Source organism: Argopecten irradians, chromosome 1, assembly GCF_041381155.1.
Source record: "Argopecten irradians isolate NY chromosome 1, Ai_NY, whole genome shotgun sequence".
Lineage (NCBI taxonomy): Eukaryota > Metazoa > Mollusca > Bivalvia > Pectinida > Pectinidae > Argopecten > Argopecten irradians.
Genome location: NC_091134.1, coordinates 29,622,505 through 29,649,594, shown reverse-complemented (window position 1 = coordinate 29,649,594; position 27,090 = coordinate 29,622,505). Strand labels below are relative to the sequence as shown.

General features: G+C 34.8%; 1 protein-coding gene across 1 annotated transcript in view; it reads left to right on the top strand.

Annotated features, from left to right (window-relative positions):
• LOC138323404 (metabotropic glutamate receptor 1-like) overlaps nucleotides 1-27,090 on the top strand; it is a 90,542-nt gene that overhangs the window by 46,759 nt on the left and 16,693 nt on the right. Inside the window, exons 2-7 of the mRNA XM_069268007.1 lie at nucleotides 15,036-15,285; nucleotides 16,383-16,621; nucleotides 17,678-17,921; nucleotides 18,682-18,871; nucleotides 19,099-19,222; nucleotides 21,644-22,535. Of these exons, the coding sequence (XP_069124108.1) occupies nucleotides 15,036-15,285; nucleotides 16,383-16,621; nucleotides 17,678-17,921; nucleotides 18,682-18,871; nucleotides 19,099-19,222; nucleotides 21,644-22,535 (1,939 nt within the window). The remainder of the gene's footprint in view (nucleotides 1-15,035; nucleotides 15,286-16,382; nucleotides 16,622-17,677; nucleotides 17,922-18,681; nucleotides 18,872-19,098; nucleotides 19,223-21,643; nucleotides 22,536-27,090) is intronic.

The following is a 27,090-nucleotide window of genomic DNA, read 5'->3' as shown; positions in this document are numbered from 1 at the left end:
AAAGAACAAACATTTCATGTTATAAAGTATGGGATAAAACAAATCTCATAAAATCACAAGTTTTATTAAATTTTCACTGATTTATAATGAGTTTCATTAAGGTCTACTATAATCAAGTTTTAGAGAAACATAAGTATCATTTCTACAACTAATGTACTTCGAGAAAAAACCATAAACAGTCGTCTGTTAGTTAAATCAAATAGTGTTAAAAGTCCCTTTTGATTTATCATGCCCCTCGTTTACTGTAACCCAGACTTATATATTATGTTTAATTGAATAATGGAAATACAGAGCTATAATGAAAACAAATTGTCACTGCTCGTACCGCACCATAAGGGGAATTGATATGAATATCAGATGTGTGTGCCTCTCTTCTCTACATAACAGAGCCTGAATTATGTCGTTCAATAGGTGCTAGAACTGTCAGTTACTGGAGACATACAACCAATCTGTGATAGTGGAAACATATAACTGTTGAATGGTAAATATGATTGTAAATTGACTCATATTCTTTGGATAGTTATATGTATAACAGCGCAAGACAGAGACTATATAGACATCATAAATTAGTAGAGAACTTTGTACGGTTCTATAAGCGTGCATACGAACATCTCGTGATGAAGAGATTGTTATTGGATATCACATTAGGAGAGATGTCTTTTGGTTTGTTGTTGCGCTGAGCGTGTTTGCACGTGAATATTTTAACAAGCACGTTGCCATTAATTAGTGTTTTACGTAATTAAGGTAATTCCCATGTCGCTGCTTTAATTGTCAGTGCTTAATTAATTAATTAATTGATTAGTACATAGAAGTACAAGGTGTAACTCGTGATTATCGTTTAATTTCAACCATTGTGTTCAGTAATAACTAATTAATAGCGAGCACTGTGACATAACATTTTTTTATCTAACGGTAATAATAAAACTATAACAATACATTTGAAAGAATGGTAAACCGTTAAGTAACAATACATCTGATAGAAATAAGCAATTAAGTAACAATACATCAGATGAAAATAAACAATAATCTAACATTACATCTGATGGAAATAAAAAAAAAAGAAACAATACATCTGATGGAAATAAACAATTGAGAAACAATACATTAGATGGAAATAAACAATAAAGTAACATTACATCTGATGGAAATAAACAATTACGTAACAATACATCTGATGGAAATAAACAATAAACTACCATTACATCTTATTGAAATAAACAATAAAGTAGCATTACATCTGATTGAAATAAACAATAAAGTAACAATACATCTGATGGAAATTAACAATAAACTAACATTACATCTTATTGAAATAAACAATAAAGTAACAATACATCTGATGGAAATAAACAATCAAGTAACAATACATCAGATGGAAATAAACAATAAACTACCATTACATCTTATTGAAATAAACAATAAAGTAGCATTACATCTGATTGAAATAAACAATAAAGTAATAATACATCTGTGGAAATAAACAATTAAGAAACAATACATCTGATGGAAATTAACAATAAACTAGCATTACATCTTATTGAAATAAACAATAAAGTAACAATACATCTGATGGAAATTAACAATAAAGTAACATTACATCTTATTGAAATAAACAATAAAGTAATAATACATCTGTGGAAATAAACAATTAAGAAACAATACATCAGATGGAAATAAACAATAATCTAACATTACATCTTATTGAAATAAACAATAAAGTAATAATACATCTGATGGAAATAAACAATAAAGTAATAATACATCTGATGGAAATAAACAATAAAGTAACATTACATCTGATGGAAAAAAAATAAGAAACAATACATCTGATGGAAATAAACAGTAATGTAACATTACATCTTATGGAAATAAACAATAAAGTAATAATACATCTGATGGAAATAAACAATAAAGTAACATTACATCTGATGGAAAAAAAATAAGAAACATTACATCTGATGGAAATAAACAATAATCTAACATTACATCTTATGGAAATAAACAATAAAGTAACAATACATCTGATGGAAATAAACAATTGAGAAACAATACATCTGATGGAAATAAACAGTAATGTAACATTACATCTTATGGAAATAAACAATAAAGTAATAATACATCTGATGGAAATAAACAATAAAGTAACATTACATCTGATGGAAAAAAAATAAGAAACAATACATCTGATGGAAATAAACAGTAATGTAACATTACACCTGATGGAAATAAATAATATAGTATCAATACATCTGATGGAAATAATCAATAAAGTAATAATACATCTGAAAGAATGGTAAACAATTAAGTAAAAATACATGGGATGGAAATAAACAATAAAGTAACAAACGTATGCAAATTTAAAAGAAAATGAGACTTAACACATAGTATAAGAATATTATTGGTTTGGTAACAATTTCTAATGTCAACCTGACGAAGACAACTGCGATAAGGTTACCTTTAGAACTACACCATCAATATTTAGTCATGTATCTAGTCTTTATGATTTGTACATATATTAATAGCGCAATTATAATTCACTATCTGTCGTCCATATGAGACTTATTAGGATAGGTTCTCTTTCATACGATTTGAAATGCTATGATCGTTTAGATGGACATATTGATAGCAGATTCATTGATTGCAGTTAGTCATCGTCCATCTACTTATGATAACCTTCGTTTTACCTATTGTCTTAACAAGTACACTTTCCTGAGATATCAATGTGCGTGGGTTGAAGTCGCAGTTTCTTCCTTCATACGTCACCAGCAGATCTACCTCGTTTACAAAGGCAAGCATTGTCTATTGCAAAGGGCCTTAAAGTAATAGCGGAGAGGCCTGCGGCGTCCCAGCAGTGCGTTATATTACCGACTCCGGCAGCGGCTGGCTTTACCTACCATACACTAGACTAGAGGAGAGATTAGTGTGGAAGGACTTGTCAATTGCGTAAGACAACACTACGTTCTAGATGTAAAGCCCGAGTGTTCTGCACTTAGGCATTAATTTGGAACCAAATAAAGCAATACATTATTTAACCCGCGTGGTAATTTCCCATGATGTATTCTACGTAAATAGTCAAATGTTAGATCGCAAACGTATCGATTGCCTTACTGACTTCTTTATACGGCTAAAAAAAATTGTTAGTTTTTTTTTGCATCTATCTTATCTGCATTTTGAATGTACATTGTCTTATATCAAACTTTAAACTAAATCAAATCATGTTTACGTAATATTTGTATCTCATGCATTGCAATGTACTTTTTCCTGCCCAAATTTGATTTGTTTTTATTTCTGAAGTAATAAATTTCCATTAGAATATATCAAACCTGGATTTAAAACCGATATCCTGCTTGTTTATTAAAATAGTAAACTGACATGATCACATTCGCTTTTATCTTTGATTGGCGAGTACGAGACAGACAACCAGCTGTATTATATCTGATGTTAACACGTTTTCTTATCTTTCATGTAGTTTTCACCATTCCTGTCAAGACAATTACATGTTCATCTGGCAGAATATAGTCGTTGTATAACGTCAGATGACGTATGAGTATCTAACTAAGTATGCCAATGATAAGTTACCTAATCAAAGCATACATGTTTCTTATAACTAAATGTACCTATTTTTCATTTCCTTTTTTCTCGGTATTTTATTCTGTCTAATTTGAATAATGCTGCAGTCAGGACCTCAATAACAGGCATACATAGAAATATATAGAAAATACCCTATAGGAAAGTTTATTCCGTCAATTCGCTATAATCTAAATTTAACACCCACTTATAGTTGATTTTCATTTCTCAGTAAGCCTTTATCTCCCGTGCTAAGGTGTTTAAACCCCCTTCGGTAGATACCCCTGTGATGTGAATCCTCCAGTACATTCCCATTTATATTCATCAATGTGCATTACTCGTTCGAGTATTCCAGATTCTAGTATCCCACGAGACGATTGTCAATACAGATTTGTTTTGTTTTGAAGTGTTCACAAGGTGCATGTCGCTTTGTGATTCTTCGTCAGCTAATTGTTTAATGTTATTTATTTTTACTCGATACAACACGAGAAATGTTTCCACCATTCAGTGGAAGTAACTGTTTTGTTTTGTTTGGATTCTTCCTGCTTCCCATTCCTTTCCATTATACCTGACTTGCCCATTATGGCAAGCTATAACACCATGCGAAAACGTTTTATTTTTTTTATTTTTTTTTATTTTTTAATATCTTCGTTGTCTCTTATATGCATTTCATCGTAAACTTTGATTTTTGCATTGTTTTCTTGTGTGCACTTGTTTTATATCATTTGTCTTGTTTATACCTAGGCAAGGAACACATCATGGGATTGAAAATGATTTTGACAGGTAAAGTGTCTGGACATAGCATAGTTATGGTCGTGTAGGACTTTGTCAAAACCAAAACATAAGATACCACTGTTGTGTTTACATAGTGAAAATAAGACATTTCGGGAATACATTATTTATTAATACATTCTGTATGTTTGAATCGCCATTTTTATCTGGAACATTTGTAGTTGGAAATTTCGTAACAATAAGAAGAATCTTCATTTAAAATTACCCTATCTTTAACAACGATACAATTTTATTTGATAATGCAAATATATCAATATCATTATAGACCTAAACAAGAGCCTAAATCTTAGCATGTTAATGCATACATACGGCCTGGAATAGTTTTAAGGTTTCCATCTCACAAACATTTCTATAATTCGATATACTTAGAGTGACCCAATTTTGAATGGATATTTTTCAATACATAACGATGCCATAGTCTTGGATTTATTCAAGCAAGCAATAAACTGTTAACAAATCATAGTAAATAGGCGATATGCATGCAATTGAGATGGCATTAAGTAGAATGTCGTCCGCTATGGCTACAGGATTATTTATTTGTCACCCAAAAATTAAATAAAGCGTCTTTGTTGTTCTTTCCATCTTATGTCCATCCAGACTAACCCACAAAACCAAAGTTTCCATTGTAGATGAGGACATTCAACTTTAGATAAATAACCTGTTAAATGCATCAGCTATCTTATTGCACATTCCCTGTGTTTTAGTGTCAGATATACTGTATCGGGTCTTCAGGAAAACCACGATCATATACCAAAGTCGTTTTAAAGCGCTAAATCTTATTCTGTTTCATTAAAGAGAATTCAAAAACGTGCTTTACTGATGATTACAACATACATCTATATGTGTGTTTTTTTAATCCCGGGACATGGTTTTTTATGTTTAATATTCAAGGTAATTGATGTTTCTAACGATTTTATATCTATGAAAAATTTTGTTGGATATTTTTGAAAGTCGCTCTTAGTTTCTTTAAAATTGAGAACAGCGGTATTGTGCACTATATATGGTTTTTAGTTATATGTTTGATCAGTACATAATACATATATTTTAACACTTAATCAGTGGAGTGAGATGATTCACTTATATCAATAAGGTAAACGTATATATTTTACAGATACTATTGATTCAGGTTTTTAGCAGGAGCGTTGCGCTAAATTATACTCGTAGATTTTTAACACTATAATTAACGGGAATTCGCAAGTAAACATCTGACCTAACTTTCTAAATATAATTTTGGCGTTAAAAATTGATTGTGCCAAAATATGTTCGTTTACACCAGATGTTATCCATTACGCTTTATTTTGTAATTAGTTTTAATTAATAAACAAACAATTAAAGCAAGGTCGGTCAAATGAAATACGTTGTATTCCACCAAAAACGACGCCAACATGGTTTAACTGACTCTGTTTGATTCCTGGCCTTGAAAACACAATTTTAGAATGTATCTTCGCCAGTAATTGACAATGAAGTGACAGGTTGACTGCTACTGGGCCTCTGATAGACAGTTCTCGTGATGTTCCAGATATAAAAATGTTCTCGGATTTTCCCGCAATACTAAAATGGGTTTATCCAAAACTATCAAGGTTTTTTTTATAGATTGGTATATTGTTTTTGGTACCAGTTACAAAATAACGATACCTTTGTTTTCTACAATAAAATATCATTTGTCATTTGATTATTCAAAATAAAGTCGAACCAATGAAGAAAATAAAAGCTGACGTCGGTACACAAATGCCGGTTTGAACGGGAACGTTAATAAGGCAAAAGGCAAATTAGCAAGAAAAATAATTGTAAGAAAAAAAAACTATTGGAATAGGAAAAATAATAATGATAACAACAAAAATAAACAGATAAAACATGGACCAGAACTACTGTATATGTTGTTTTAAAATTCTCTGTATTCGATATCACAGTTCACACCGCCACGCCGTTACTGACTTCATAGTTTTGAAAGACATTAGGAAATAGTTAAGATGATTAATTTCGTATCGTTCGATGCCTTGGATTGGCAGATCAAGGTCGTAGGATACAAAGTCATTATAAGAAAATGACAACAGTCCAATTTTCACTGCGTTGTTATCGATTGATACCTGACAGAGGGCGTATCCGTTTTCTCTTTGAACGCTTATCAAAATACACGCAAGTATAATTTGACAAAGATATATCCAAACTGTATTATTCTAATAAGTTTTATCTATTGCATGATGTCCTTCTTAAATAATAAAAATAAAAATAGAAAATATGTGAAATGGTATTTCACAAATATTTAACAGTTGAAATGTTTGCATCTATAAAACACATTCCACCGCTACAAATCATAACACGACATTTTTTGTCAGGGACATCATACTCGTCTGTAATGTCAAGGACATCAAACTTGTCTGTGATGTCAAGGACATCATACTCGTCTGTAATGTCAAGGACATCATACTTGTCTGTGATGTCAAGGACATCATACTCGTCTGTGATGTCAAGGACATCATACTTGTCTGTGATGTCAAGGACATCATACTCGTCTGTGATGACAAGGACATCATACTTGTCTGTGATGTCAAGGACATCATACTCGTCTGTGATGTCAAGGACATCATACTCGTCTGTGATGTTAACAACATCATACTCGTCTGTGATGTCAAGGACATCATACTCGTCTGTGATGTCAAGGACATCATACTCGTCTGTGATGTCAAGGACATCATACTCGTCTGTGATGTCAAGGACATCATACTCGTCTGTGATGTCAAGGACATCATACTCGTCTGTGATGGTAACAACATCATACTCGTCTGTGATGACAAGAACATCATACTCGTTTGTGATGACAAGGACATCATACTCGTCTGTGATGACAAGGACATCATATTTGTATGTGATGTCAAGGACATCATACTCGTCTGTGATGTTAACAACATCATACTCGTCTGTAATGTCAAGGACATCATACTCGTCTGTGATGACAAGGACATCATACTCGTCTGTGATGTCAAGGACATCATACTCGTCTGTGATGTCAAGGACATCATACTCGTCTGTGATGTCAAGGACATCATACTTGTCTGTGATGTCAAGGACATCATACTCGTCTGTGATGTCAAGGACATCATACTCGTCTGTGATGTCAAGGACATCATACTCGTCTGTGATGTCAAGGACATCATACTCGTCTGTGAATTCAAGGACATCATACTTGTCTGTGATGACAAGGACATCATACTCGTCTGTGATGACAAGGACATCATACTTGTCTGTGATGACAAGGACATCATACTCGTCTGTGATGTCAAGGACATCATACTCGTCTGTGATTTCAAGGACATCATACTTGTCTGTGATGACAAGGACATCATACTCGTCTGTGATGACAAGGACATCATACTTGTCTGTGATGGTAACAACATCATACTCGTCTGTGATGTCAAGGACATCATACTCGTTTGTGATGTCAAGCTCATTATACTCGTGTGTGATGTCAAGGACATCATACTCGTCTGTGATGTCAAGGACATCAAACTTGTCTGTGATGTCAACGACATCATACTCGTCTGTGATGTCAATACTCGTCTGTGATGAAAGGATCATCATACTCGTCTGTGATGTCAAGGACATCATACTTGTCTGTGATGTCAAGGACATCATACTCGTCTGTGATGTCAAGGACATCATACTCGTCTGTGATGTCAAGGACATCATACTTGTCTGTGATGTCAAGGACATCATACTCGTCTGTGATGACAAGGACATCATACTCGTCTGTGATGTCAAGGACATCATACTCGTCTGTGATGTCAAGGACATCATACTTGTCTGTGATGTCAAGGACATCATACTCGTCTGTGATGACAAGGACATCATACTCGTCTGTGATGTCAAGGACATCATACTTGTCTGTAATGTCAAGGACATCATACTCGTCTGTGATGTCAAGGACATCATACTCGTCTGTGATGTCAAGGACATCATACTCGTCTGTGATGGTAACAACATCATACTCGTCTGTGATGACAAGGACATCATACTCGTCTGTGATGACAAGGACATCATACTTGTCTGTGATGTCAAGGACATCATACTTGTCTGTAATGTCAAGGACATCATACTCTTCTGAGATGACAAGGATATCATACTCGTCTGTGATGTCAAGGACATCATACTCGTCTGTAATGTCAAGGACATCATACTCGTCTGTGATGTCAAGGACATCATACTTGTCTGTGATGTCAAGTACATCATACTTGTCTGTGATGTCAAGGACATCATACTCGTCTGTGATGTTAACAACATCATACTCGTCTGTGATGTCAAGGACATCATACTTGTCTGTGATGTCAAGTACATCATACTTGTCTGTGATGTCAAGGACATCATACTTGTCTGTGATGTCAAGTACATCATACTCGTCTGTTATGTCAAGGACATCATACTTGTCTGTGATGTCAAGTACATCATACTTGTCTGTGATGTCAAGGACATCATACTTGTCTGTGATGTCAAGTACATCATACTCGTCTGTGATGACAAGGGCATCATACTCGTCTGTGATGGTAACAACATCATACTCGTCTGTGATGACAAGGACATCATACTTGTCTGTGATGACAAGGACATCATACTGTCTGTGATGTCAAGGACATCATACTCGTCTGTGATGTCAAGGACATCATACTCGTCTGTGATGACAAGGACATCATACTTGTCTGTGATGTCAAGGACATCATACTTGTCTGTGATGTCAAGGACATCATACTCGTCTGTGATGTCAAGGACATCATACTCGTCTGTGATGACAAGGACATCATACTACTTGTCTGTGATGACAAGGACATCATACTTGTCTGTGATGTCAAGGACATCATACTCGTCTGTGATGTCAAGGACATCATACTTGTCTGTGATGTCAAGGACATCATACTTGTCTGTGATGTCAAGGACATCATACTGTCTGTATGTAAGACATCATACTCGTCTGTGATGTCAAGGACATCATACTCGTCTGTGATGCAAGGAATGTCTGTGATGTCAAGGACATCATACTCGTCTGTGATGTCAAGGACATCATACTTGTCTGTGATGTCAAGGACATCATACTGTCTGTGATGCAAACATCATACTGTCTGTGATGTAAGGACATCATACTTGTCTGTGATGTCAAGGACATCATACTTGTCTGTATTGTCAAGGACATCATACTCGTCTGTGATGTCAAGGACATCATACTCGTCTGTGATGACAAGGACATCATACTCGTCTGTGATGTCAAGGACATCATACTCGTCTGTGATGTCAAGGACATCATACTCGTCTGTGATGACAAGGACATCATACTCGTCTGTGATGTCAAGGACATCATACTCGTCTGTGATGTCAAGGACATCATACTCGTCTGTGATGTTAACAACATCATACTCGTCTGTGATGTCAAGGACATCATACTCGTCTGTGATGACAAGGACATCATACTTGTCTGTGATGTCAAGGACATCATACTTGTCTGTAATGTCAAGGACATCATACTCGTCTGTGATGTCAAGGACATCATACTCGTCTGTGATGTCAAGGACATCATACTCGTCTGTGATGTCAAGGACATCATACTTGTCTGTGATGTCAAGGACATCATACTCGTCTGTAATGTCAAGGACATCATACTTGTCTGTGATGTCAAGGGCATCATACCCGTCTGTGATGTTAGCAACATCATTCTCGTCTGTGATGTCAAGGACATCATACTCGTCTGTGATGTTAGCAATATTATACTCGTATGTTAAGTCAGGCTATACTTAACGGTCAAAGAAGGAAGGTTTAACACATTAAAACAATCCTACAATTAAGAAATGACGTCGATGTCATCTTGATTCTCTAGAACCTCATCATAACAAAGACATTGACGCCGTACAAAGTCTGAAACGCTTCTAATCAAATACAAGACATTTATTCTAGAGTAAATACAATACTTGATTTTGATCTAGAGCCATACAAAGAAGAACTGATGATCTTCATCCTGATTTAATAAGCAGTATTCTTCTGAAAACATTCCTAACCTAATGACATCAATCAAGACAGCCACCTGAGAAATGGCGACCTTCTGTTTCTATTAATTTCCCTTTGTTCCCTAGCACTCTCCTTCAGTAGTGCTTTTATAAATTCGTTTGACACCAGAAAGTGGCGGACTGATGAAAACTTGGCTGTCTAGCACCTGTCAAAACTAAGCAATCAAATACATAATATTTTACCATTCGCACATTCTTAAGAAAATTCTCATGGGTAGTTTTTTTATAAGCGAAAATATTACATTAAGTGAAGGTTGACTTGCATGCATAGTGGTATTAGAATAAAAAATATATTCTTGAAATGAGGCGCCGGCGTTGATGGGGCTAGGCTGGTACACGCATAAACGTCTCAAACTCGTGTCCCTAGCACGTTTGCAATTATAACATAATACAATGGCAGGGAATGCTAGCTATTATAAATACGCAGAAAATAATTAAAATTGAGTATTGATTTTCAAGCTACAAATTTCTTCCACGGATATACTATGAAAAATTATCATGTACATATTTCATTCTCGAACTAAAAAGAATTTTGCGCCTTTTTACTATTTTATACTAGATTCGATCTAATATCAAGTTTCGTTTTAGTTGCTTCCAATACACATTCCCTTTGTACAGTAGGGTAAGTAATCACTTCAGACACAGATGTGTGGTTCGCTATGTCTTTTTACAATGTATTTTTATCACTTCGTTGCTAAAAAGGAATATGTAAGAAGAATAAAATATGTATTCAATTAAAAAAGGATTATGATTTTAAATTATTTCTGTTCCATTTTAAATAAAAACAGTGATCCTGACAGAAAATGACAATACCAAGTATAGCTGCAAATACGATATCGGTCTTTTTATAACATCGAATGTGCTATGGATTATTAAGATTGCCACATATTAGTAATGGTAACTCGTCTTTTAAACAATCAGGTCATAAGAACGTAACTTACTGATGTATAACAACAAATAAAACTTTCACCTCTGCGATGGACGAAGGTTTTTTGTGGTAGATGTTGATATGGAAGTCACACGATTGCGCCGGTAGATGTGGATAGTGTTTGTCATGTTGTTGGGGACTGAATTTAATCACGAAAATTGACGTTTAAATATTGATAAAGATGGAGATAATGAAAATATTTGGCATAGATGATACTATTTCCGATAATGATGTCGATGATGGATTGTAGGATAAGAACGGGTGAAAGTAGACATTGAGATTTTGATGATTTTGTTGAAGATTGGTTGTGGAAAGATTATCACGGAAGTGAATTCGCACATTCATAACTGTAGAAAATTAATTTATAATAGCGAAATAATATTTTAGTACAAACATATCTAGCGCAAATAGCGATAAAGTATTACTACCGGTAAGATATGTAGTTTTACCGTAGGTTCTGGTGACATATGCTTGATAAAAAGAACAAATAACAGACATCACTCATATGGTATTGTCTCATTTGAGAGATAATTAGCTGTAGAAACGAGATCAGAATCGGACGACGGTGAATATAATGATCGGATCAATTTCCATCTTGTAGTGCCATTAAAGCCATGTTTTAAATTCAAACATGTTACGATACGATAAAAGTGTTGATATTCCCCTATTGGTTTCAAAAACAAATACATCTCGCTACCATATTGAAAACAATAAACAAGTTTACGCAAAATAATGATAATCTTCAGTTTGATGAAGTATTGTTATTCTTTCAGTATTCTGTCAGGGCAAATGTTTTATCGTGCCAGCTGTGTATTTTATCTGTGAATCAAATGGCTGTTATGTTGATGTTATAGCATGTTAAAAACAAATTAATGTATCCAAATAGTAAATTTATGGTCACAAACAAAATAGAATGGTTTATTAATTTAAGCTCGACATTTGTGTCTGCAGAATGAATAGACGGCAGGAAGTTACGAAGAAAGCATTGTTTTTTGTGTTAATAAATTTAGAATTCGAAACTTCTTTTTACATAATTAAACAATTAAGATGATCGTTTTGTCAATATATCAAAAGGAGGAAAAATAGTTTATTGCAATGAAAACTAATATCATCCATGATACGCCGTATGTGCTGCTTTCTGGTATATAGACTATGGATGTGATACACAACTCGAATGTGTGATTGCACTGGTTACGTCGAACCAAATTATGCTGTTAACGTAATGATCCCGTTTCGCGTTAGGTCTTACTTTAAAGTACTATCTCTCGGAAGTACACATTTTTATACATCCAAATAGAGACGTCATGCGGACATTTTATCTTGACAATGTAATGGGCAAATAAACCATGTATTGGTGTCGATTGAAAAGGAGCCGAAACAAACTTATTATATGTTTAGTATATAATGAGGGAGTCAATACCCTTTTTTCATAAACCTGATAAAAGGGGCGCTCATTCTCGATGAACACGTGGTTCAATTACAATACAAATCGCTCGTAGTTTGGTCTGGTATAAAAGCTCTGTTGCAATACCTTCTATTCCCTTGGATTTGTGAAACTTAGATGAAACATGGCAACACTTAAGTATCTACCCTCATGTGACACCACTATTGAACAATGTGTTTAAAAGTGAGAAAAAGATACTATTTATAAACCTTACTAAAGCGATATAAACTTTGAAAAAGCGTGCGAAGCTTAGTCTTTATTGCAAATTTGTGGCATTAAGATTCAAGTGTGCCACAGACGTTGGTGAATTCATTAGAGTATATCATACTGGGATAAACCGGGGTTAATAATAGGTTTCACCATTGTAAATCTTCTCTTTCCACTGGGAGTCGTCAACTTCGCGGAATCTATCGGCGTCGCAGCCCGTATGTGGGTGTGCGGATACTGTAAGTCACAAACAATACACTGTTATTTCGATCCCTTTTATTTGAATTTTATTTTTAAGGGCTGTAAACAATAAACGAAATTTTAGTACAAAATCTTAAATATCCATCTGTTTTACATTATTTTAACATCTAGTCATCACAATAGACAGTGCATACTTGATTGTTTTGTTTTTTTATTGGATAAATCAAAAAAGTAAAATTAGTAGACCAGTGCCGATATAGAATGTGTCTTTATCTCCTAAATTTACTACACTAAAAATACTAATGTGATGAAATTAATCTACATTTAATCGGTTCCAAAATATAAAGTTTTGTGCAAATGACATGTAAATAATGTATTGGAATTATGGCTTTCGTTTTAATTGCTTTTAAGAATATTTCTATTTGTTTTATTTTTGTTTTTATTTGTTAGTACAATAGTTCTAAGGAATTAATGACGAAATGTCGAAATATATAAACACCGAATATTGATAAAAGAATGGACTTTCATTGTCTCGAAATTGATGGCCACTTAAAGCATTTCAGTTAAATTATGCCTAATGATACACGATAAAATGCTTTTGTTCTCCACGTGCTGCTGGAGGCTATCGTCTTACCATTGACCAGTCGATAGTGTATTACCTATGGAATACCACTGTATCCATTTAGGTATTGATTGTTGTTCTGGACCACATGCACCAGCCACAGGGAGAACTGACGTAAGTAGCCGGTCAGTGTGGTGGGACTGTTTGAGAATAGAGTGGACATGTGATCCAATGATTGTGACATACAATCCGTATCTATATCATTTGCTAATAAGCGTAAGGGGTTGAAGTCTCCGAGGACATCATACATGTCCTGGAATGTCTGTCAAGCTTATAGCCGCTGTATCGACATGAACCGTCTACACTGCCATACGTAATGTAATTTATGCTGGAGTTCTTGTTCAGTTTCCTCTTACTAATTTAAGCGATACTTATAGATTACTATTACTTCGTTAATCAATGAACTTCTTATTAAGACAGTTTTACGCTACACCTGCCCTACGATAGAATCAAGTTATCATTTGACCGATGAAGTCTGAATCAAGCCCTGTAGTTGGATACAATCTTATGTAATTTAAGGCGTTATGCGTAAAATGTTTTGAAGTAGACGACTTCTTGATGCAAAACGACATTGTTTCATGGATTCCATGATTTATATTCAAGTAGGACAAGCTTGTAGATAAAGCATATAAATGTTAATACCTCAGATAACGGGACGGGCCTGTTCGTTTGACCTGGTAGATAACTATATAACGTTCAGCATCAACAGAACTGTTAATGATCAAAACTTAAAGCATCAAGATCATAAGCATCATGTTAACTCAGCAAATTGCTTTAAGTCCGGTGGTTTCTATCCTAATAATTTATTTTCTGTTTTTCACATTCGTCTGGAATACAAGGAATAAAAGCAATATGAGCGGTTATTTCAAATGATGAATTCAGTACCATTACGGTATTTATAGCAGGGATTTAAGTGTACAGATGTTTTGATTAAGTAATTCTATTTAAATAAATCATGCGATTTCTTGAATGTTGTTGCTGTGAAACACAGGTGAAACACTTTAATGAAATTTTCTTATTACATTGGATACTAAGTGTTATTGAAGAACTCATGTTAAATACTACTTTCGTTTTTGAAAACAAGTCGTGCCTAGTGTTGATATTGATATTAGATCCACAGCCCCGTTGTGCAGGTAAATATAACTTAACAATTCGAGAGCTAAACGAAAAGAAATAGCACTGTTATATCATATTGCTGCTTCACAATCACCAATGTTGGTGTATTTACAGGTAACTACGGTGCACGAGGTATTATGGAGTTTAAGAACCTTGCAAGAAACAGCAGCGTGTGCATCGCTAACTCCGAAAGCGCTCCCTCCCGACAAGATCCACACTTTTTTGATGCACTGATTCGACGCATGCTCATTACAAAGAATGCCAGAGTGATCGTCTGCTTCTGTGAGGGCGCCACTGTGACGTCCTTATACAACGCCACCAGGCGGGTGAAGGGGGCAAGAGGACACTTTCTAATTCTAGGAAGGTACAGCGATACACTTGTAAAACACGTTTTATTTGCCTAAATACACATATTCCTTAATCTAATATAATTATAATGATCACACATGGGTAGATTGGTGATAATAATAAGGTATTTTAGGGATCGGTGTGATTAGGGTTTCTTAACTCCTCTTCCACTTGTGGATGTCGAGTTTCAAGCATACATATTATTGCTTAACATTTTTGTAGATTTTCTTCACTTAATTATCTCCATTGGTGATTGCTTAGATGACCAGAAGTTAAAATTCGCCTAAAAGTGATAAACATTTCTATAGTAATATCGAGCCACAATCAAACCGAATGAAATTCACAATGCTACGTCTGCTTGCGTCAGTAGTCAGATTGTTGATACGGCAGAGCCTGGTGTAGCTACTGTCGTCTGCCACATTTTGGTTGCTGTGATCCATCATTGAATCGCTGAATTGACATCTTCTGTAAGCTTTTTACGGTTACATGATATACTCAATATATATTCAGTAACTGGTTTAGTGCTAGATACACATTAGTACGATTATGTATACTAAATTCCCACCAATGACACGGTGCAATTGATTCAATACCCGGTCAAAGTATCTCATTGTCATACATTCCATCCTCTATACTCCAGGGGTTCCGATCACTTTTGATGTACATCAAAGGAATAAATTACCTGTTCTGTTCTGTTGCCTCCAGTTTTACGATGAGATAGTCCAGGGGTGTAGAGATCGTAAGTGATCGGAACCCCTGGAGTATCGAGGATGCATACATTCTGACTTGATGATTGATAATATTGATAGCCGCAGATGTTGTACGTAGGAACCTCAGTTAAAGAATTCAACTTGCTTTCTTTACCAAGGAAACATAACCTTCTTAGAAAACATATAAAAGAAAAATAGTGATATTATAATCAAATCGTGTTTCTATGTTTGAATACTCGTTTGATTTTATCTAAACGAGTAGGAATGTCAGTGGAACGTGAAGAAGTTTTATGATATTCACATATTCTAGTTTGTTCTAATTGCACTTTAAGCCAGTAATATATTGCGATTTTATTCCAACACACCTTCATTAGACTTGATTAACCTTTCCTTCTAACGACAGTGATGGATGGGCAGACAGACCAGATGTGGTACAGTCCATAGAAGATGCTGCGGCAGGCGGTTTGTCCATCAAGCTTCATTCACCCATCATTCCAACGTTCGATAAGAAGTTCAAAGCTTTGAATCCATTCTTGAACGAAAGGAATCCATGGTTTAAAGAATTCTGGCAGGAAAAATTCAGCTGTACCATTCCAGGGGACGAAGACGCTAATCCACAATTTATCAATAAAACCTGCACAGGTACAATAGCTACCATTGATCATATAACATAACAAACAATTTGTTTCTATTTGATTTTTGACAACAGTACAATTCCCGCGTAGTAAAAAAACCCGCACTTCATCCTAAATACAAGACACTTGGAAATACAGTCCTTATATGTATTACTATCCTTTCCTTTACATCTTGTTGTGAGCTTAAATATATTTTGTTACATTAGATTTACATCTTGTTGTGAGCCTGCTGATATTTTGTTACATTAGATTTACATCTTGTTGTGAGCTTACAGATATTTTGTTACATTAGATTTACATCTTGTTGTGAGCTTACAGATATTTTGTAACATTAGTTTTACATCTTGTTGTGAGCTTACAGATATTTTGTTACATTAGATTTACATCTTGTTGTGAGCTTACAGATATTTTGTTACATTAGATTTACATCTTGTTGTGAGCTTACAGATATTTTGTTACATTAGATTTACATCTTGTTGTGAGCTTACAGATATTTTGTTACATTAGATTTACATCTTGTTGTGAGCTTACAGATATTTTATTACATTAGATTTATATCTTGTTGTGAGCTTACAGATATAATTTTTTTTTACATTAGATTTACATCTTGTTGTGAGCTTACAGATATTTTGTTACATTAGATTTACATCTTGTTGTGAGCTTACAGATATTTTTTAATTAGATTTACATCTTGTTGTGAGCTTACAGATATTTTGTTACATTAGATTTACATCTTGTTGTGAGCTTACAGATATTTTGTTACATTAGATTTACATCTTGTTGTGAGCTTACAGATATTTTGTTACATTAGATTTACATCTTGTTGTGAGCTTACAAATATTTTGTTACATTAAATTTACATCTTGACGAAGCACATAATTCTCATTAGCATGATAATACCACTCATAAAATTAAATCAGATAAAAATTTAAAGTTAATATATTTTATTTGTAAAAACGGACAGAACAGATATGTGATGTAAGAGAGCCAGATTTACGTTAATTGATTGATATAAGTGGAGTTTAAAAGTGATATTTACCAACACTGTGGATTCATTATATAGGTAAAGAGGTTCATCGAGACTTTGTACAGGATTCCAAACTGGGCTTCGTTGTGAATGCTATGTATACGATGGCCACAGCTCTCCACAATATGCACCGGGATATATGCGGGGATTACCCGGGCTTGTGCCCGGAAATGATTCCAGTGGAGGGGCGGTTGTACAAGGAGTACCTTCTTAATGTGTCACTGATAACATACAGTAATGATGATCTTCACTTCGACAAAAATGGCGATCCGCCGGCAAGGTACAAAATAAAATTAAAATACCACACAGCAGTTATTTTTCGTGGATCAAAATTCTACGCAGTTTTAACTTATAACGAGAAGTTTAAATGAAGAATAAACATTTCAAGCGGTTTTAGGGTTTGGGTGATTCAACCATTAAGCAAAAGGATCAAATTTTCGAGTTAATAGCAATGTGCCACGCGATTGCGGAACTATCTTCCCCTAGAAGATGACCATTTTTGCAGTATCAAGACCTTTTTTTAACTAAAACGTCCTAGGCGTTTTGTGCTGCCGTGATATAGCCGTAAAATAACGTTTTTAGCATGTTCTCATTATTTGCTTTAGTTATAGCGAAGATATTGACAGCAAGATGAATATACTGTATATGTGTTGGTGATTATGATTCGTTAGCCTAGCTGGTGTATAAAACTAATGTTTTATCAGGACATGCCTTATACATGTAGCATATTTCGATACGAAGTATAACCATCATACTAAATGGCAAAATGGCTCATAGATGTACGCTTTTTTACTCATTGAAGAGACGATTGCCAAAATTGGTAAATCAAAAGATATCAATTTATAGTAAAAGTAATTCTTCGTATCCAGTAGATCTACTTTTATATTATTTGGAATAAATGAAATATCATTGTTGATTTTTCTCTCTGTGGCCCATGTTCGTAGACCTTCATATATGTCTACTAAGTTAATATCGTAATTAGACGTAATCCGTATGGAGTATATCATAAAAGATGTCGACCCTATCTTATTACATTACAGGTACGACATAATGAATTTCCAGAAAATCGGGGAAGGTGCGAATGCAACGTATGCATACGTTAAAGTAGGCGAATGGAACACAGGATACTTAGACATGAACGATTCTAAAATATACTGGCTAAATCGTGAGAAAGGGGATGCGCATACCATGTCAGTGTGCAGTCAACCGTGTCCTAAAGGTTACGTCAAGGTAAGTCATATCTTTCATGGATGTTTTTATTTTATTATGAAAAAAATGTTTTTATTGTTTTAAGTTCTGAATTAAAAATCTTTAAATGACAACTACTCTCACCTATTACATTGACTTTTTGAAATTACGAAATATTCTTTATCGCCATTCTTAACGACCGAGCGTACGTTTATGGTTCCGAATCAAATACTAACTATTGCGCTTGGTTTGGGTTGTGTTTGATTCAGAATATAGAAGGAAACACTCGGTGCTGTTGGACATGCATCCCTTGTGAGGAGAATGAGTTCATGATGGATGAAGAGACGTGTAAAGAGTGCAGCAAGGGGTGGTGGCCAAACGAGGAACTAACAGGTATTTATCGCTCACTCTTCAGGAGCCCATGGTCAGAAGCTCTTCTCTTGGAGTTTCGATATGAATCCATATTAAAAAAGATCTGAAACGTTTGGTTTACTTCCCTCGATATTTTTTCTTGGATTTCTGTTTCATGTTTTTTCTCCTGGTACTCAGACTTTCCTCCACCAATAAACCTGTCACGTCCATGCATGACCCTGGCTGTTAATAGGACATTGAACAAATACAACCCAAATGAGAAGGTGAATACTAGCTGCATTAGATATCTAGACTAGAGAGAAGTTCTCTTCATTTCGATCGGTTGAGCTTCACACTATTCATCTAGAATTCCCGAGTTCGATTCCTAACAGAGACAGTGATTATGTTTATATCAGCCGATGCGCTCTGTACCATATATCAGACCTTGTTAAAGTCGACTTTAGACTTTTACGTACGGTTTGATTTAATGTCGGTTGTCGTTACTTTTTATAAACTGTCTACTTAAATTTTATTTTGATTTTTTTTCTTAAATTTTTACTGCTATATTGATATAATTTTAAATAATTCTGAACAATACATTATTACATGCCAAATAAATCACTAACCCGGTCCATGAAAAAACCCAACTAAAAATGCAATTCGTCGTTACAAGCATCACCATGTCCTCTTTGATATGTCGACACCAGAAAGCATTGTAGTATAGTCAATCTCTGAAAGCTAACACCATAACAAACATCGCCAGCTTTATGATAGCAGGATACGTTATTTTTTTACAATGTTGTCATGCACACATCCACCAGTGTTTCTGAACCAATATGAATGTCACTTTAAGTTGGCATTAGCGTTGGTTGTGTTCCTGGGCTTAGAGTTACACCATGCTGATGGACTGTTAATACTGGCATCAATTCCTAATGAAAGCAAACGACCTCTGGTGTACTAAAACCTTCCTGGGCGATAATAAAGCAGCTTATATTTCTAGCTAGCCCATTGAGAATACTTGAAATTGATTAAAAGATACTTAATATCGGTAATTGAATTTTCGTCAGCACATTTCATACCTATAATTCAATTTTCAGCTTCACATTTCCTAGCAAATCATAAACGCAGGAGTTATGTGGAGTAGCTATTGGGAGAAATTCAATGATACAGCCGTGGAGACTACTAAGATTTGGTACACTCACGGTGGTAGACAAAACACCTAAAGCTGTTGATTTCCGCTGAAAAATACCAATAGAGAAAATTGTAGATTCTGAAGTGTGAAGCAGGTGGTTCTTTCTTGTGACTGTTATTAAACTATAGTCACTGTTTACGAAATATACACTTATTATTTTAATCCTTCTTAAACTGTTTTAGTAACTAATAAGAATATAATTTCATTTCAACGTGAAGGATTGGTTGAATCTTTAAATTAAAATATTATGTTATAATTATAAGTCTATTGTCTATAGAGAATCTGCCACCACGTAGTTTGTTGTATTACAAATATTTCATAATATTGATTGCGTTGTGATTAATTGTCTTAACCCCAACTCGAGCCCACTGATGCAATATCACCCTAACAGGTCACCCGAGCAATGTATAGTAATGGGATCGTGAGCAGTCTGAAGTCTTCGAGGGGGAATCAGCTATTTATAATTATAATTCACCACACCATTCTATGTTTGGAAAAGAAATAAATTTCAATTAAACCCACACTTAAAAACGTAAAGTGCACTGTTATCGGAAACTGTGTGCTACAATTTAAGAGAGGGAATTTTTATACTCCATATGAGGCGAATAAAGTGTATTTAACATGTGACAATAATACATTTGTAAAACTACTTTTTGTACTTGTTGTAATTTTGTGCACGTATAGGTTAAGATGTGAAAGGATCCATTTAGTTATGGATGTATACTAAATGACAGGGACACCATACAAGATATATTGATATATGTGATCACTTACTCCATAGGATACTTTCACTACAGAGAGAGCTTCGTTTTTTACACTTGTTTCCCTCTGATTTGGTAACATTCCGCTGTTTTATTGATTATTTCAGTAAACATTAATAAAACATCACGAAAGTTATGTTGTATCTATCTAACTACAAATCATCCAATCAAAATACCGCTGATAAATGTCACTTTAACGTTACCTTGCGTCGCTATCAATTTATCTTCATTGGATAGAGCATGGCTCCTTAGTCTCACTACCGGTAATTGGCTAAAATTTCGTACTGTCAATTTTCTTATTTCAAATGAAACAGAAACAAATAGTCTAGCAATCTTGCAATACTTTAAAGAAGTTTTCTTTCTTCACTGAAAAATAATAAAATTAGTCCTATATTGCATTTGCTTTAATCAGATTTTTTTGATTTTTTTTTCTTCTGAAATGAACCAAAACAAAAACTCAAAAAACAACCTCACTATTTCTATAAATAATTCCCATTGTTCTCTTTCCAGCGTGTAAGATGATCGAGACGGAGTACCTAAGCTGGTTTGATACCGAGGCTCTTGTGGCTATCTCCATGGCTTGTGTCGGGATATTCGTGACGCTCTGGATTACCGTCATATTTATTCGCCATCATAACACACCTGTCGTCAAGGCGTCTACGAGAGAACTTAGTTACATCATCATGTTCGGAATAGTCACGGCCTTTTGTTGTAATTTTGTCCTTGTATCAAAACCAACCATTGTATCCTGCTATTTCACACGAATCCTACCTGGCTTGTCGTTTTCGTTGATTTACGGAGCATTGGTAACCAAGACCAATAGGATCGCCCGAATTCTAGAAGGAACCAAAAAGATAATCACGAAGAAACCGCGGTTCATGAGTGCGTCTGCGCAAGTCATCATCACATGCATCATTGTGGGAATAGAATGTGCAATAATAACAGTTATGTTGATTATCGAGCCAGCAGATTCTGAACTAGACTACCCGACCAACAGGCGGGTGCGGCTCGTGTGCAACACGTCGCCTCTTGGAATCGTGGTCCCGTTTGGGTTTGATCTGGTCCTAATCCTAATGTGTACATTATATGCAGTGAAAACTCGGAACCTACCGGAGAATTTCAACGAGGCCAAGTTCATAGGTTTCACTATGTACACGACCTGTGTGATATGGTTAGGATTTTTTGCGATTTATTTTGGCAGTGAATCGAGGGTGCTAACAATGTCAATTTCAATCAGCTTAAGCGCTTCTGTATCTCTTGTACTTTTATTCTTCCCAAAGATCTATGTGATTGTTTGGGCGCCAGAAAAGAACACACGAAGCGCCTTCACCACATCAAAGGACGTAAGGTGTCATATTGGTTCAATATCCTTCCACTCTGGAGAAAGTGTTGACATGATGAGGTAAGTCTAATAATTAAGGTATTCAACATGACTTTCCATGATAATGGTATATCTAAAAAGTGCGACAGAATTTCCCATTGGACTCTCGACAAGCCGGGTTAAAATGCTTACCATGTATGTCTTGATTGATTTTCTGAACTGTAAGTGATGTCAGTGTAGTCTCGGTTCTACTGTGTTCCGTCAAGTTGTATTGCTGGGTTAGGATTTTTGTCACTAGGTATCGACTTTTACGTCATTCTTTTTGTTAGAATAACGTCACAAAAGCAGATTAGTGTATATGACATAATTTAAAATTGAAACATGAAAAATAAAGGAACAACACTACCAAAACATTAATAAAACATATCATAATGCAATACAAATAATAGTCTAGTGTGTGATAGATTATAGCTGATATGACGCAAGCTCTCCTAAACCATCACACATATGTAACCCAGATGTTTGTTACTTTTTAGAGGTACTGGGGAAGAGGAAGTGGGGGGTACATAATCACCTCCTAGTTTCGGCTCCATTGTACGTAGTTTTCTATGCATTTTTGCTTCATTAGCCTTAGTATTCAGTGTTCCCTTTAATTGCGCCGTACATGCTTATTCAGCGCGCTTTTAATTTGCCTGTGTGTGATGTTTCCGTAATGGCGGATTAATCTAGTGTGGGTAGGTTCGACTTATTGAAGATTGTTGTCAGCTTTATCTTCGTACGCTTCACAATTTCGTTTTTGCATATTACAGAGTTATTTCTCTTTCGGGTAGGTATCCATTGTGTCGTCATTATTTTGTGAGCTCACGTCATTTTTTCTCAAAAGTATTACGTTATCCACAGAAATACATGACGTCGGAACAATATCTACCCTCTAAAGCAGACGCTTTAATATAGAAATACGGAATTGGCATGCTTCGTGTAAACAAAAAACAAACTCTGAGGTACCCCAATTCACAAAAAGGAAAAAATCATTGTAAACGAAAAAGAGAAGCAAAAAGAATTAACAAATAAAAGCAACATTATTACTAAACACAAAATAAAATATAAATAATTAACAGACTATAAAGCACTGTCATAATGCTGAAAATCGACACCAAAACAAAATCACGAACAGAGCATGTCAATGAGCCCACAATAACCATCTTGTCTATCGTAATCCGGTGCTACTTCGTTGAAATTCGTGAGTCGCTTACTCGGTGTGGCGAAGAAAAGTTTGAAACTAATAAATTCATCGGCGAACGTTATACGGCATGGCCCGCCATAAGACGGCAGCACCCTCGGGACTATCGTGTGTCGTAGTGATGGGGGCCATACATCTTAGTGATCAAGGGACCGCCTTATAGGTAGACCAACTTCTCAATCACTTACTGTTCACTGTGGATAAAATCTACAGTTTATCATAACGGAACTATCGAGAGATCAAATGTTGTCCTTTGGAAATATTCCCCATATAATGGAACTTCCACAAGAAGTTATACAGAAACACGCATGTTTTGTATCTAGTAATTTTGAAAAAGGTAAAAAGTCAATTTATCTTCTTTCATGTAATTGGAGATTCAAAAGAATGAAGCTTTCAAAAATAGCACGTTGCTGCATTGTTTCATTAAAAATTAATTCAATACTTTTGTAATACTCATACTGTTCGACGAAATAAAATAAATAACTAAAAATAACGAAGAAAAGAAAACATGCCATATAGAGAGTTTTTTAGCAAACCATTCTTCATATTCAAATAACAGTCAAGATATTAGACTTTTCTACAATGAGAGTTATTGGTAATCAGCATACAGATGAACCGTTGGATCGAGTTTCAGTATACTAAATATAGTAAAATGTTACAAATGGTTAAATCAATGTGATGAGTCGATTTAGACCAATCGAGTGCGCCGCGTCGACAGATCAATAAGAAACTGTCAGATTTTATCACCAAGCTCACCCTTAAATGTAAACAACTATTAACGTCGATTTATTACGCCCCTCTCTATGGCCTTTCTCATCGATTTTTAATTTACGTGGTGATAGTATTCTTAACTTACCAATTAACAGCTTGTTAGTCGGGACACCTCACCTAAACTGGCAGATTGACGTCTTTGAATTGGCAATAATTCGCAGATATTTGGAGAGTATCTTTTCGTCGAGGCTAGTCCTAATGGATTTCACTCCGAAACAGGATTAGTCACGAGGAATTTATAGACAAGCGACATAATGTATGAAATCTAGGAACAGTTTTTAGTATAAGATAAATTGGGGCATGATCGTTATTAGTAATCTAAACTCGGCTCTCAGTGGATTCTTTTGACGACCGTAGACGTCTAGAAATAGTGTACATTTATTTCCGAAATAATGTATGGCTGTTACATTTATGTCGTTCTCCGAAATGTTCCAAAATGTTTCTCAACACTTTTGTTTGATTGCTTCAGTTTTCGGAAAACTTTTAGATCTACAATTACTACCCTCATTCCCTAATGGTTTGTGTTTGTTTCTTGATTCAGTTGTAACTGAAGCCTCCCCTTTGTTTCATGTTTGTCCCCTATGCTAATTCAGTTGTAAATTAAGCTTCCCTTTCTCCCTTTGTTTCATGTTTGTACCCTAATGCACTTTTAACCGAAACCTCCCTTTCAAATATTGTTTTCACGTTTGTTCCCTAATTCAGTTGTGAAATAAGCCTCCCTTTCTCCCTTTTTTCACGTTTGTTCCCTAATTCAGTTGTAACTGAAGCCTCTCTTTCTCCCTTTGTTTCACGTTTGTTCCCTAATTCAGTCGTTACTGAAACATCTCTTTCTCTCTTTGTTTCACTTTGTTCCTTAATTCAGTTATATCAGAAGCCTCCTTTCTCCTTTTGTTTCACGTTGTTGTACCTGGATCCTCACTTCATTCATTTCGTTTGTTTCTTAATTCATTTGTCGCTGAAGCCTCCCCTTATCCTTTTGTTCCACGTTTGTCCCTTAATCTAGTTGTAAATGAAGTCTATTTTTCAAAGAAATTAAATTTACTGTAAGATGGAGAGCTGTGACATTATAAATTGGTATGATAGGTGTATTATCCTCCGAAAGTCGACGTTAAAGCCGCAGCGCTGTTTGTTCGGTATATTAAATGTGTTTAAAAACCTAATGATGAACCCTTCCTGAATAAACGTAATACCATGCATTTAGTGAGAACATTTTTACATTCGATCTTTATATATTTTTTTCTGAATTGTCTTCGTGTGCTCTAGAAATGCTTTCTTCAACACTTGACAGTACTGACATTGAACATATTTGGAGGAATCTTATTTAGCGCATTAATACTAAGGAATCTAGAGAATGAGAATTACAGAATTTTAAAATATTTAGAACATTACTTCATTTAAAGTCTTTATTTGTCATAAGTCAAGCATATGTTATAATTAGGCATGCATAAGAACTTTTACAGCATATTCATCATATTCTTTCGAAAATTGATATAAAACCAAAAAAAAGTTTCGATCAATAGGCATTCTCGCATTCCTTTACATATTATTGTCATTTTCTTTGGTTTAAACTTTCTTTATTTCGATATATGCATTTTTAAACAACGAATATAAAATCAATTGGAAATAGAAACAAGTGTCACAGACACTTATGTAAACCTATCACCATGTGTTTTACATTAAATGATAACTTTGGAGCAAAATAACACCATTCTTTCACGATAACTCACTCACTCGCATTCACATTTCATAATGAATAAAGAAAATGTATAACAAATTAAATTCTATAGAAATTGGTGGGATGTAATATCTTACATGTAACTATTCAACGGAAGCAAATCTGCCCGTTTTATTTATATAGTGCTGTACGGCTAAGAATATCGATTTATTATCAGCTGTAGAAAAAGATTCATCTCCAAAAAGAAAACGATCCAAAGTAACATTGAAATCTAATGAGTGTAGGTAGCGTCGTCTTATTTCATCAAATCGACCACATTCAAGTAAAAAATGTTTGTTATCTTTGACCACACCACATATATGTAACGGAGATGGTACACTATTTTTCGCAAAGAAATGACTATTTAGAGCACAGCACTCCATTCTTAGTCGTGCATGATATATTTGACCCTTACGAGTTCCAGAACTGAAATAGGCAGGAGTATTCTGTAAATGCTTATGATAAAAATAAGTTTTTTAAGGCAGAAGTAGAAGGGTTTGAGCGAATACTTTGTGGTAGACTATTCCATTGGTTTATAACTGAAGGAAGAAAAGAATTTTGATAGAATAAGGTTTTATATAATATAGGTGTAATAAATATATGGTTCGAGTATCTAGTTTCATATGAATGACCTTCAGAAACAGTTTCAGGGATCATGCAAAAGAAGTATTCAGATGTATAACGATAGAACATCTTGTAGAAATGAATAATGTTATGAACTTGTCTTCGTTTCGATAAACTGACCTATGCAGATTCGATGAACAGTTTATCAATACAAACCAATTGTGTTGCACCTGTAATTTTTCTAGTTGCTTCAATATTTAAATTCTCAAGTTTTGTCACTAGTTCATGAGGTATGTTCCCCAAACCATATTTTCATACTCCATTATGGGCATTATAAATGAAAAATA